The following is a 12,813-nucleotide window of genomic DNA, read 5'->3' on the forward strand; positions in this document are numbered from 1 at the left end:
GAAATTTTTGCTTTAACATTGACAATATTTATGAAGCAACCACTGCAAATACATTGTTATCTGTTCAAATACAGTCATGTATGTTTTCCTTAGCAGACCAATTGTATATAATGTAAACTACAGTGAACAAACTCAGAATATTTAGTGCCAGCCTCTTTTGGCTACTCAGATTTTACCCAAAATAATGATGTTTTGATTTTTTTTTGCAGGTTACTATAAAAGTACCTGCTATATGCTTTTTGTAGTTTTGACTAACTCAGATAGGTTTCCAGGATGACACAGAATGGATTTTTTTTCTGTTTTATTTGTGATTATTATGTGTAAGTTTTAAAGTTTAGTTTCAAATTATTTACTTTAAACAGGAAAGAAGTACCTAAACCTTATATTTGAAAGCAGATGTAGTTTTGTAAAACATGCATACAATATTTCAGCAGCTTTTAAATAAAAGAACTTACAGTGTATATATTTAGGACTTTTTTCATGTTTTTTGCATTTAATAAGAGCCATAATAAATCTATTGAAACACTGCAGAATAATTCAGAAAAAAATTCTAAAACTGTATGAACAAATTAAAATGTAAAATTATGAATAAATGCTGCCAAGAGCAAATGATATTAAGAGAGTTAGTGTTTCAATGACAAAACTGAATACTTCTTTGCAGAATTATAGAAATTTCTATGTTCAATTAAGAAATTATTATTTTGTCTGCTGCTTAATTGTTCCATATTAAGTTGATTTATATTATGTCACTCAGGTTATCTTACTTGGTGTTCACTGTAAGCTATCTTTTGAAAGTGTCTCTGGAGCATTCAGGTGTATATGTTGAGACTATCCCTTTTGTTCGTTGTTAACCTCAGTCTCAAAGGGAACAATTTTTTAGTTGAACTATAATTAGTATTTTTACCTTCTTGTTGAAACTGTACCAAAAATGTTTCATACTATTCTGTTATTATGCAGTTTATTAAAGCATTATGCAGTTTATTAAAGCATAATGTCTCCTGGCTGAGAACTGTTAAGTTCTGTATATGCAGGACCTTACTGAAAAATGTCCATGTGTCCTTATGTGTCCCTATATGTCTCATCCATATCTGCAGCACAGGCTCACATTTCTAGGCTATGGTTTTGTGATATCTGTAGCTGCTTTGGTCATGCTAATGGGGAGGTATTATTTCCCTTATCTAATATGTGGCATGGCTACATTTTCTCTAATGGGAAGGAACTGCCCATTTATATTGGCCTGAAACAGAATGAAATCAATCATGTGCAAACCTAAACTGAAGCTATGAATAGGAAGAATGCAAGCCAAGCTTACATGTGGAAGCACAAGATTTTGTGATCCTTTCAGTGCTCAATGGTGGAAAATCAGAACCTTGACAGCAGTGGCCCTAAACCGAGATTCAAAATTTGTCATCAGTTTCTTGGAAAGGGTAAACTGTTCTTTTCTTCCAAGGCAGTTCTCCAGTAAAGAGGAAATTAAGAGAGAGTGAATATGCACTTATCATAAAGAGAAGTAGATTAAATTACAAAAAAACCCATGTGCTCCAGGTAAGAAGCAGTGAACATGTAGATGCAGGCAAGTGCCTGCTCTGGAATTATGGTTTCCTGCTGCTTGAGAGGGAAGATATTTTGAAAGAACAATTCATTTCTGCAATTCTCTTTGCCTAGAATATAGGAAAAACCACCTCTTGCATAAGTGTGTAGTAATACAGTTCAAAGCAGTTTTCTTAGAAAAGATGCTCAGATTGTGGGGGTTTGACCCTGGTTGCCCACCAAAGCTGCTTTATCACTCCCCTCCTTAGCTGGACAGGAAACTGCAATGAACAGCTCCTGGGTCAATGAAAGGATGGGAGGAAATCACTCACCAGTACTGTCATGGCCAAAACAGATTTGACTTGGGGAAATTAACTGAATTTGCTATCAAATAAATCAGAGTAGGATAAGTACAGAGAAGTAAAACAAAATCTTGAAAATATTTACCCCTGAGTCCTCCCTTTTCAGGTTGAATATATTCTCAGTTCTTTGACAGCTCCTCCTAGCAGTGCAAGGGTGTGGAGAATGGGGGCCATGGTGAGTTCATCCCACATGGTCTCTGCTGCTCCTTCCTTCTCAGGCAGAGGACTCTCACACAATTCCCCTGCTCCAGTGTGGATCCCTTCTGTGAGGTGACAAGCCCTGCCAGCAAACCTGTTCCGGTGTGAGCTTCTCTATCTATAAGTCCTTCCAGGAGCCTGCTCCAGCACAGGCTTCCCACAGGGTCACTGCATCCTGAAAGCATCCACCTGCTCTGGCACAGATTCCCCCACAGGCTGCAGGGGAACCTCTGCTCCAGTACCTGGAACACCTCCTCTCCTCCTCCTTCACTGAGCTTGGTGTCTGCAGAGCTGTTCCTCCCACACAGGCTCACTCCTCTCTCCCAGATTGTTGAACAGGGTTTTTCCCCCTTCTCAAGGCTGTTATCTCAGAGGCACCACCACCACCACTGATGGGCTCTGCCTTGACCAGCTGTGGGTCCATCTTGGAGCCAGCTGGCATTGGCTGTGTCAGACATGGGGAAGTTCTGGCAGCTTCTCACAGAAGCCACCCCTGGAGCCTCCTGCTACCAAAACCTTGCTATGCAAAACCAATACAGGCATTTACCATTTAGATGTGAATGTATAATTAATTGCAGGGATCCTGTTTAGATGGTCTGGTATAGGCTATGAGTAAACTGCTTGAAAGGGGTGAACACAGAACTAATTTTTCCAGTTTTCATCTATTGTGAACCTTCTGATTTTTCCAAGTCTGAAATCTAAAAGTGTAGTTGTTATGTCGTAATGATTGAGTAGTTGTGTAGGTAATGCACAATTAAGCAGAAATTGAGAGTTTGTCTTTATCAATAGGCACCACACTGTGGAAAAGACAAATACCCGTGTTTTATGTACCTGAATATATACATAAGGAAGTCTTATGGGAGGTCTGATATACTGCTAGACCATCCATTCCTATTTATTAATTGAGGCTGTTTGTGACTGAGAAACAAGCTCTGCTGAAAAGATATATTTAGACCTGTGCGCAACCTAATACTGCAATACATGTTCAGCGTGGTTTGTATAAGGCTGCTTCCCTCCAAAACCTTGGCATCTCTGAGATAATCTTAGCTCTACCCAGACTGCAGTTAATAGCTTGATTTATGTGAGGTGCAAGTGTCAATATTGTAGCTAAAAATGCACAGAAATCACATTATCAGCTACAAAGAGCTCTTTTGCTTTAAAAATAATACTGAGTCATTGGATAATAATGGTTCTGTAATGGAGATTTTCCTTAGGAGTTCATGTTGTTATGCTGTGTGTTTTGTGAATGTGTGTTGTTATGGAAAGCTACAACATTGTTCATATCCATTAAGAGTCTGGATAGAAGCTTTGAAGCTACTTGAGGAGTCCAGAAAGCTCTGCAGAATAAAACATGTATTTATAAGGATGATTCTTAGTAGTTTTAAAAGTGCTTTAAAAACAGATGGATACAACTCTCTTAGATTTCAGCTATAGGCTGGAGCAGATATGATGTTATCACAAATTATAAGATTTTGAGGAATCCTGAGGGAGGTTGTCAATAAATCCTAGCGTTTTATTAACAGACAGGTCAGCTTGCCAAGGCACTTAGAGCATCTCAGGAGTGTTACACGTTCAAGAGCTGGAAACAGTAATAATGTCTTCAAGGAGACAAATGGACAAATGAACAGAAGGCTGTAAACCCAGAGCATAATAATTGAATCGATGACTTGACTGTGATAAAGTACACGGTGGACAAAAAGGAAGAGGGCTGTTAAGTTCTCCTCTTTTTATTGTCAGTTGAAAATGAGTCTGGAATGGATCTTTTGGTGAAGAAGTCAGTAATGCCTCCAGTGAGAAACATACAATTTGCCTTCCCTCAGAAGCAGAAGCCCATCATTCTGTTGCAATGTCAGTAGAGAGTAGTGTGCTCTAAATCTTTGTGCTTAAATCATAGGTCTGTTCCGGGGGTGGTGGCTGATGACAAATGGTCCTGCTTGAAAGCTTCTGCTTCTTAAAGAAGAAAACTCTGTTTGGATTTAGAAGAGCTAGAATGGACATGGCATGGGGAACAGGACAGAACACTGTGTGTCCAGGGGTAGGGAGAAACCTGAAGTGTAAGAGATGAGATAGACCAACTACCCTTTTATTAGGCTGGTGATGTTCTCATTGACATACACCAACACAAATGTGACTGGCCAAAAAAAGGACAAGATTATTTCCTTCTCTAAGTTTTTTACTGCTTTGATCTATAGAAAAGATCAGATTTGTGAATATTTCTTTGCAATAGCTCTGCTGCTTTTGTTACGAAGGAAGCTGGTTTACACATGGGAGTGTGTGGAGGTATCTCAGCCAATGCATTTTATAGAGCTGCTAAAATAAGATTTGGAATATTCCCGTGGGAGGAAAGAGAAGGGCAAAAGGGTGTGTAAGCATTAATACAACTTACTGAAATAAGGAGACTGTTTAGCATCCAGTAGAAAGCTGTCATGCCTTGAGGTGAAATGTGGCAACCATTTAGCAATATGTAGAAAAACTTGCAGAAATCTGAAGATGCCGTAGCAGAGTGAGATCACAGGCAATGTTGGGTGGGCAGAATGTGATTGCTGTTTGGACTTTTGCCAGGCATTTTGGTTAAAGTTTCTTCATCTGTCTCCCAGAAGCCTGACAAATGAAATAGGAAGTGATTCTGCCTTATGGAAGGAAAGAAAGAAAAAAATATTATTCCTAAAGAAAAAAAAGCGTATGCCTATATAGCTAATGTAAACTATAAAAGCATGGTGTATAGAGAAAGAGACTATTTTAAAACACCAGTTCCAGTCTCCATTATTTCTGTGAGCTATGGCATTGTAGATAAATGAAACCAGATCAGGGAGCTATATTTCTTCTGTTGCTTTTAGTGAGCTTGAGTTTTAAATGGAAAATAGAAGAAAAAAAAGTATTAAGCACCTTGCATGGAAAAGAATCTTGCCTGAAAATTTGTACAAATGAAGATGTTATTTTAATTGTACTGACTGTTTTGGCTACTCAGTCCACTTCTAAGTTCTTCCAGAATGCATGGCATTTCTAAATATTATCCTGAAAATGACTGAACGTTTTTCTGTTCAGATGTTCTCACTTCCTGTGACTGGTACTGCTGACCCTTGTTCTGCTTCTTATCAAAAACTGCATAATTCAGCTTTAAATAAAAGGTTTTCTTGCTATTGATGCTCCAGTCTTTGTCATATTTCTTATTTTCATATGTCCCACCAAATTAAAAAAAGGCTATTATTGTGTAATGGGGGGGTGACTAGCTAGCAGATTTCTTTACTCACCAGAGAGCTTGCTGCTGACTTTATATTTCATGTTTTCATACAGTCTATTTCATTCATCATTTGCTAGATTTACAGAAGTTAAATTCTCTCTTGTTTCCCAATTTGTTAACCATTTTGAGTTTTATGCACTGATGAGTTTCCATGTTACTTTCTCATTTTTATTAGATACAAATTTGTTTTGTTTCCATGCCATTTATGAGCAGACAGCTCTTTAATTCTTGCACTTTTTCCCTGTTTAGACACTAACTTTTAATGCTTACCATTACCTAATTGTATTTTCTTTTTTTCAGGTGTGGGAGGGAGGAACAACAGGGCTTTATATCCTTCTTTGTAGCAAAGTAGAATCAATTGTGCTTCTTTAACTTTAAAAAAAAAGGTCTGCTGAACAGCTGAACACACAGAAGCCTTCCTATCATATTTCAGTTTGCCTTCTCTGCTTGCACAGAAAGGAAATGCATTTTCAGCTGTATTTTTGTGGAGCAGTAGCTAATGACTAGTCAAATTAATCAGAAGTGTCTATTCTGCATAATTGTCCTGAGGATATATTCCTTTAAGTGACTGCTTTTCCTATTTTAAGGTAGCATGTATAATGTGACTAAATAATGTCTGTGAAACTTGCTGTATTCTGTTCTGTATGCTTTTATGTGTCAGAGCTGTATTGCTCAATGCTAAGATTCATTTAGACCTACTGAGTCTTATTCTACATTTTTAGGCCACTCCTGTGTGAGGAGTTTGGGGAGAGACCATTCTCCCATTTGCCTGGTAATTAGATCATCTTCTGAGGACTCTGCTCAACAAGGTTGTATCTACAACACTAGATTTAGATGAAGCAGAGCTCTGATTCCACCTGGAAATGATTGTGCTCCTGTAACTTAGTTAAAATGAGCTGTCAGAAGTGAGACAGTGTTTATGTATTTTGTAGGTGTAGCTCAGAAGCTGGAGAAAACCCTGGTGACACTTCATAGCTAATCATTTTATGTAAGCCTTTCCTGCAAAGGCAGGGCATGCATTCCTAATACAAAACAACAAAGGAGTCGAGGGACTCTTTTACAGCAATACTGATACTGGTTAAAGTACTAATACTTGCTAAAGTGCAGTGTCACTGTTGGATTATACTCCTTTTCCAGCCTACATTCTGATAATTTACAAAGCAACTGAATGCCTGATTAAATATGGCATATTTAATATGATTAAATATTCAATATGATTCCAGTATGATTCTCAAAACAACCCCATACTATTTTTTTACAACAAGGTAATCATCTTGAAGAAGATGCAAGTCACAGAAAAAGAATTTCATGTAAAGAAATTATCTTAATCTCACATGCTACTCTGTTTATGCAGAAGTGACTTGTCAGTCCAGTTTTCACCATTCCAATAAAAATTGCCAGGACTTTGGATTACCTAGAGTTCTCATTCAAATGAACAAATACTGAGTGGATTTAAAGTTAGGCAATCATTTGGGGTGTCCAATTGAAAACTTAGGAGCCTTTTCCTCATCTTGTAAGCTAGAAAATTCTAGTGGTGGTCCTTTAGTGGTGGCAGCTTTGCTTTAATTAGTTTGTGTGGTATTACAGAAATTCACCTGAAGCATTTGTGGTGATAGCTCAACATTGTAGGCAAGGACCTGAACCTTTTGAAGTTAATATCAAAACTCTCTTTGGCTTCAGTGGTGCAGAACTGGCCTGCAAATGAATAAACCAGTCAGCTGGATATATTGTAGGGAAATAATTATTGCAGACTCTGAAAGTTCCTCATTAACACTATTGCATGTGAACTTTGCAAGGAAATGCTTGAAGCTAATCTCCAATAGCTGTTTGTTAGACAAGTGAATTAATAGCTGTGGCTGCTGGTTCATGCAGAGGGTTCTCTGTTGGGTTTTTTGTCCTTTACTTGAAGACTTCAATCAGTATAAATGATTTAAAGGTCTCACTCCACTAGATGGGGAAAAGATGCTTGTAATGTAGTACTTGCTTACATTCTGCAGTTATTGATATGATATAATATTTTTACACTTGGGTAAGTATAGATTTTGAATAAAAGAATTTAATTAACACTGAATAAATGTTCCTCATAAGGGAAAAATTCTCTATTTCTATTTCATTAATGCTTCATGCTTCTAGCAGTTAACTAATTTAATTTTACTCCTGGTGTTCAAGGTCTGTACTTTTCTTTCCTTCTGTTTTCCAGTCTTTCTGTTTTTTAAACAGGCTTTATTTGTGTTTTATAGTTGGGAAAAAGAAGATCAGCCAGAAACAGAAGATATGGAAAAGTGCAAAACATTTTTTCCTATAGTTGGACTTCGTGTAATGCACAGTGGACATGTATCTGTGACTGTGCATAAAAAAATCTGTAATGTGAAAAAAATTAAGTTTTTGGAAAGATCCCTGAGATTTAAAGATTACAAGCCTCTATTTTAAAAAGCAAGCTAAGGGACAGTTAATTCTTTTAAATCAGTAAAGGTAGGGAGGATCAGTCGCATTATAAAAGTAACCCTTGCACATGGAAGCAACCATGCTCATTTCATTTGGCTTAGTAAGGCAATTTAAGGTTTTGGGGATCAAAATCCCTTTTGAGAGTTGTTTTTAGTTGTATATGCAGCACAATAGAATTTTGTATAAGATGCTTAAATTCAGGATACAAAGTGAGTGAAATGAGGTGGCAGATGTTGAAAGTGAATAAAAAATATCTGTTCATGTTGTGTGTCAAGCATCAAGGGGTTTAGTGAGAAGTCTAGGAGAATGATTGTTTTAGAAGTTTGAGGCAAACAATTTTTCATTTTTATTTTTTCCACTCAATACAGGCTTATTAAAGGTTTTCATGCAGAAATGTTAAGTGCCTGGTGTTGATCTTTGGTAATTCTTAGTGTTTATCTTATAAAGCTGGTAAAATTTTTAAGAACTTCAGGTTATTTCTTTCAAACCTTAAGGTCATGCTGTGATCCTCAGCTTTGGAACATTTCTAACGTGTTGTTGATAATCATCTTTCTACATTTCTACTAATTTATGCTATTTTTCATTCACTGAACTTGAGGAAATGCTAAATTTTTTTTTATAATGCAGGCATTTGCGGTTCAACAGCATATTTTTTAGTGGCCTTGCCCTAAGGAAGATATTTTAAACAGTATTTTAGAAGTCTTAGAGCAGACCAAAGTGCTGTAATAATTATACTTCAGTAATCCAAAGTGATGCCTCCAGGGAGATATCTCTCCAGTGTATACTTTGTTCATATATATTTATCCTTGATGGTAAAATTGAATTAAAAAAATAGGAAAAAGAATTGGAAGAAAGAATCTGAAAAATTGATTCTTCTTGAAGGTCATTAATGTTTTCTAAAAAGAAGTTAAAAATGAACATGAAAATGTCATTGTTAAAGAAATTGTTCTAGGTTTGTTTTGCATAATAAGATTTTTATCAGTACAAGAAAAGGTCTCATAATAATAAAAGCTAATTGTTATTTTCCTCTGAAACTGGAAAGTATTCAGTGGCTGGGAAACAGACAAAGAAAAAGAGTGGGGGAGGAAAAGAAGCTTGAAGAGAATAATATGTACTATATGGAGCCATAAGCTGATGGACAGATTCATACTATATTGTGATATAAAGAGGTTGCAAAGGAGAAGGGGAGAAGAGAAGGCAACCAAAACTGCAAGATAAGGTTTAATTCAGAAGCATTTTCTGTCCATATTTGACTAAAGTATCTTTCAAATGAATGAAGGAGATTGATTTCTAAAAAGAAGCTTAGGCAGCAAAATTAAGAGGGAATGTGAAATTTGCACTGTCTAAACCCCCCAAAAAGAGCAGAGTAGACAAAATCCAGTTTGTAAGTTTTGCAAAACATTTGAACCACTTTTGTTCAAGGATGACTTAGAACTACTAAACTTTGTTAGTTAGCTGGTTCACTTAAAAAATGCATGCAGCAGAAATACATTTAGAGTCACAAAGTCATTGAGGTTGGACATGACCTCTTGATATCCCCATGCTAAAGCACAGACAACTAGAGCAGGTTACCCAGGAGCACGCCCAGTTGGGTTTTAAATACCTTCAAGGATGGAGATTCCACAGCCTCCCTGGGCAGCCTGTGCCAATGTTCTACTCTCTTGCAGTCAAAGAGTTCAGAAGGAATTTCATGCTCTTTTATTTGTGCTTATTGCCTCTTGTCCTGTCAGTAGGCACTACTGGGAAGAGTCTGGCTCTCTCATCTCTCATCACTCCCTCCCATCAGGTATTTTTACACATTGATATGATCCCCCTGGACCTTCTCTTGTCCAGGCTGGACAGTCCCAGCTCTCAGCCTCTCCTCATAGGAAAGTCACTCCAATATCTTAGTCATCCTCGTGGTCTCTTCTTAGCCTGTTCTTAGCCTTTTCCTCACTTCATTAAGTCCGTATCCTTCTTGTACTGGGGAGCCCAGACCTGGACTCACCAGTCCAGATGTGACCTTACCAGTGCTGCTTTGGGTGAAGGATGAGTTCCCTCAACTTGCTAGCAGCACTTTTCCTGATGCAGATGTGTGTCCACTATGTTCTGTTACCTGGTCCTCCTTCATGAAGGGTAAGTCTTCTTACAGACTTCCCTGCTGGTCTCAGGGGCCTGGGATTCTTGCAGGCTGATGATCAGCAAAGATTGAGGCAAAAAGGACATTGAGTACCTCAGCCTTTTAGTGTCTTTTGTCAGCAGGGCCTCGGGCACCGTGCAGGCTAATGCTGTGCTACTCAGTGTTTGTGTGTCTCTGAGAGCCTGCAAGGAGCTGCCTCCTGCCTCACTCGCTTCTCACCCTCTGCTGACGTGGTTTGCTGTCCATGGTGGTGGCTGTTGTTGCAGTCAGCTGTTTAACTGGGGACCCAAAGAAGCCATTCAATTTCTGAGGTGTAGGGTTGATTGCACCTCTTAGATGTTGCTCTAGGTCTCTGCAGTGATGGATAGGTCAGGAGTGAATATTGGTTTGATGGTAGTCTCTAAATAATTGCATTATCCCAGCCCAGTGAGACAGGCAGTCCCTACGTATCCCATACGTACATGTGCAGTTAATGGCTTTGTCTGACACCAGTGTTTTAACAGATATTTAATTTTTGAAATGCATTTTATTTCAGCCAGTTATCCAGGGTGCTGTCAAAGAAGCCCATGTGTGAGCTGTGCTTTGCAGTGATAAATGAGTATAACTTGTATCATAATCTGGTTTTTTTTTGCTTGGATCCCTTTTCAGAATGTGATGAGTGGCCTACTTTTATGGGGATGAAATATTATTTTCCTGTTCTTTTGTGACATAATGGGTCTTGTAAACAGTTGCATAGTGTTTTGGAGTAGGTGGCATTATTAGGATGGTTATTAGTTATTTTGGGGATGCTGATACTTCAACTCTGTATTTGTCTCTTGAATCTTCCTCATCTTTTGCTAATTATAGTTGGTCTTGAGGGGAATCAGCTTCCTAAGAGTAACACACAGTGTTTCTGGAGTGTGTTCAGGTGAGAACTGGTTTATGTCACCTAATTCCATGTTCACAACCCCCAGATTATTTCACAGTTCTCTGGTGGCCATATGCTAATGTTGCTACCTACACTCCTATTTGGGAGCAAGCTTCCAAATCCCTTTGCCCTGAAAGGAAATAAGTTCCTTTCTCTTCTGTTTCCAGGCTTATTGAGCAAACTTGTTCTTTTCTTTCTGCTTTAAGAATTTTTTGGTGTCTTTTTCCTGCTGATAGATGTATTTCCTCTGTTCTATCAATTGCATTTTTTTTTTAAATCAAATATAAGCTCTTCAGCAGATTCTGTGATTACTCATACATCAGTTATCTGGAACTGAGAAGATCTTGTGCAGATTTTTTCTGGTTGACTATTTTGCTTACCTAAGAAAGACTCCCTCCCATCTTTTTTTTCTTTTGTCTTCTCTTCTCCCCACCTGCTGGCTCCTGAAAATTGGAAACATGAGAGGCCTTGTCTGTGCATTGGATTAAGAGCCTGGAAATCCTTACTCTTTCCATGACTCATTGTGTGTGTCCTTGAGCAAACTGTTACTATTACAGCTAAAAGCAGTGCATAGCAATTGGCTGAAAAATTAAAAGCACGATCCAAGGAGATTATTTCAAATTTCTATCAAAGTGTGGCAAATTTCAATCAAAAGTGACAAAAAAGGGAGGCTGCAGAAAGTGAGTATGGGGGGAAACAGTTTGTTTATGAGCTCCATAAAATGGTTATGAAGGGAGATAGGTAATGCTCACAGGAATTTCTGTCTTGTTAATCCTTTGATTCTTTCACAGTGCAAGCATATGCTGTGGTAGTAGATGCATACACATTCCTCAGTTTCAGAGCTGATATGTTTTTATTAGAAATGAAATGGGTAAATAAGAGTGATGGAAGAGGAGAGGGTGCACTGTTCAATAGATGCACCTGCACTCTACTTTTTAAATCCAGTACTCTGAAGGTTTTCTTGGGAGATTGGTTTGGTGGTTGTGTTTAAATGTGTGTAAATGCCTGAGGTTTTCCTGAGTGTTTGGTTAATTTTTGTCACATTTCACATCTTTAAGGATATGAACTTTTCCTCACAATTCAGAAGTAACAGAGATCTGTGGGGAGTGCAAAGGTCTGGGGCTTCTAGGCAGGATCACCTGGAGGTCAGAGAAGACATATGGAATCATTTACCTGTATTTTCCATGATAAATCAGACATGAAAATAACTTCAGGAAGTAACAGAATATGATATGATGGTATGATATGATATGATGATATGGAAAGCTGCCTTCTGTATCCTGCTTCCTTATGTGACTTCCCTGTATAAAGCTGAATATGGTGAAAAGCTGCCTATGGAACCTGCTGCTTCCAGAGTGTATTTGCAGATGTTTTAATACCATGTCCATTCAGTGTTCATTCACATGACTCTCCCTATACCTTTATTTTGACTGTTTTAATGATCTGTACGTCAGCTGCCATTGCTGTGGTATTGAGGGTGGAATTTTCTATTCAGTGGAATTTTCTATTTCTATTCTAATCTAAGCCTTTCCATCTCCCCCAGCCTCCTGTGCATGTAACCTTGTCTCTTCCTTCTGCCTCTTTGGCATTATCCAGTGACTATGCAGATGTGCCAACACAGTGGGGAGGAAGTTTGCAAGAGCATTTGGTTATTGCTTAACCTTCCACCAAAGAAATGCATATGAAATACATTAGTGAAGGCTGCTGGGGTCCATGTATAATCTTTGACATTAGTGAAAGTGAATGCTTTATATATTGTTTTTTCCCTTCATCTTCTTGGTTTGTGCTTTTATTGCAGCCATATCCTCTTCCAAAAAAGGCTGTGCTTGGGATAAGTGTTTGGCTTTGAATAATTAAATGCCTATATGTGGGGTTTATTCCTGTTTTTGAATAGTCATGGTTAATTGAGAAGAACAGTATCAGGGTTCTGAGATTCAGAACTTCCAGTGATGCTGCAGTATGCAACAGGTCATTGTTGCAAAAGGTCAGTCCTGTCCGTGCAGTGGAAGTT

The 12,813-nt window shown here is 38.1% G+C and overlaps 1 protein-coding gene across 2 annotated transcripts in view; it reads left to right on the plus strand.

The window, feature by feature from the left end:
* The window catches only part of UBE3D (ubiquitin protein ligase E3D), a 98,499-nt gene that overhangs the window by 49,433 nt on the left and 36,253 nt on the right, over positions 1–12,813 (plus strand). The window contains exon 10 of one of the 2 annotated variants that reach the window (XM_054280388.1): positions 3,696–3,724. The exons of the other annotated variant lie outside the window; for it this stretch is intronic. Coding sequence (XP_054136363.1) covers positions 3,696–3,724 — 29 coding nt within the window. The remainder of the gene's footprint in view (positions 1–3,695; positions 3,725–12,813) is intronic. 2 annotated transcript variants of the gene reach the window in all.

Source organism: Melozone crissalis, unplaced genomic scaffold, assembly GCF_028551555.1.
Source record: "Melozone crissalis strain CALT ecotype California unplaced genomic scaffold, PUWL_Pcris_2 ptg000027l_1, whole genome shotgun sequence".
NCBI classification, from domain to species: domain Eukaryota; kingdom Metazoa; phylum Chordata; class Aves; order Passeriformes; family Passerellidae; genus Melozone; species Melozone crissalis.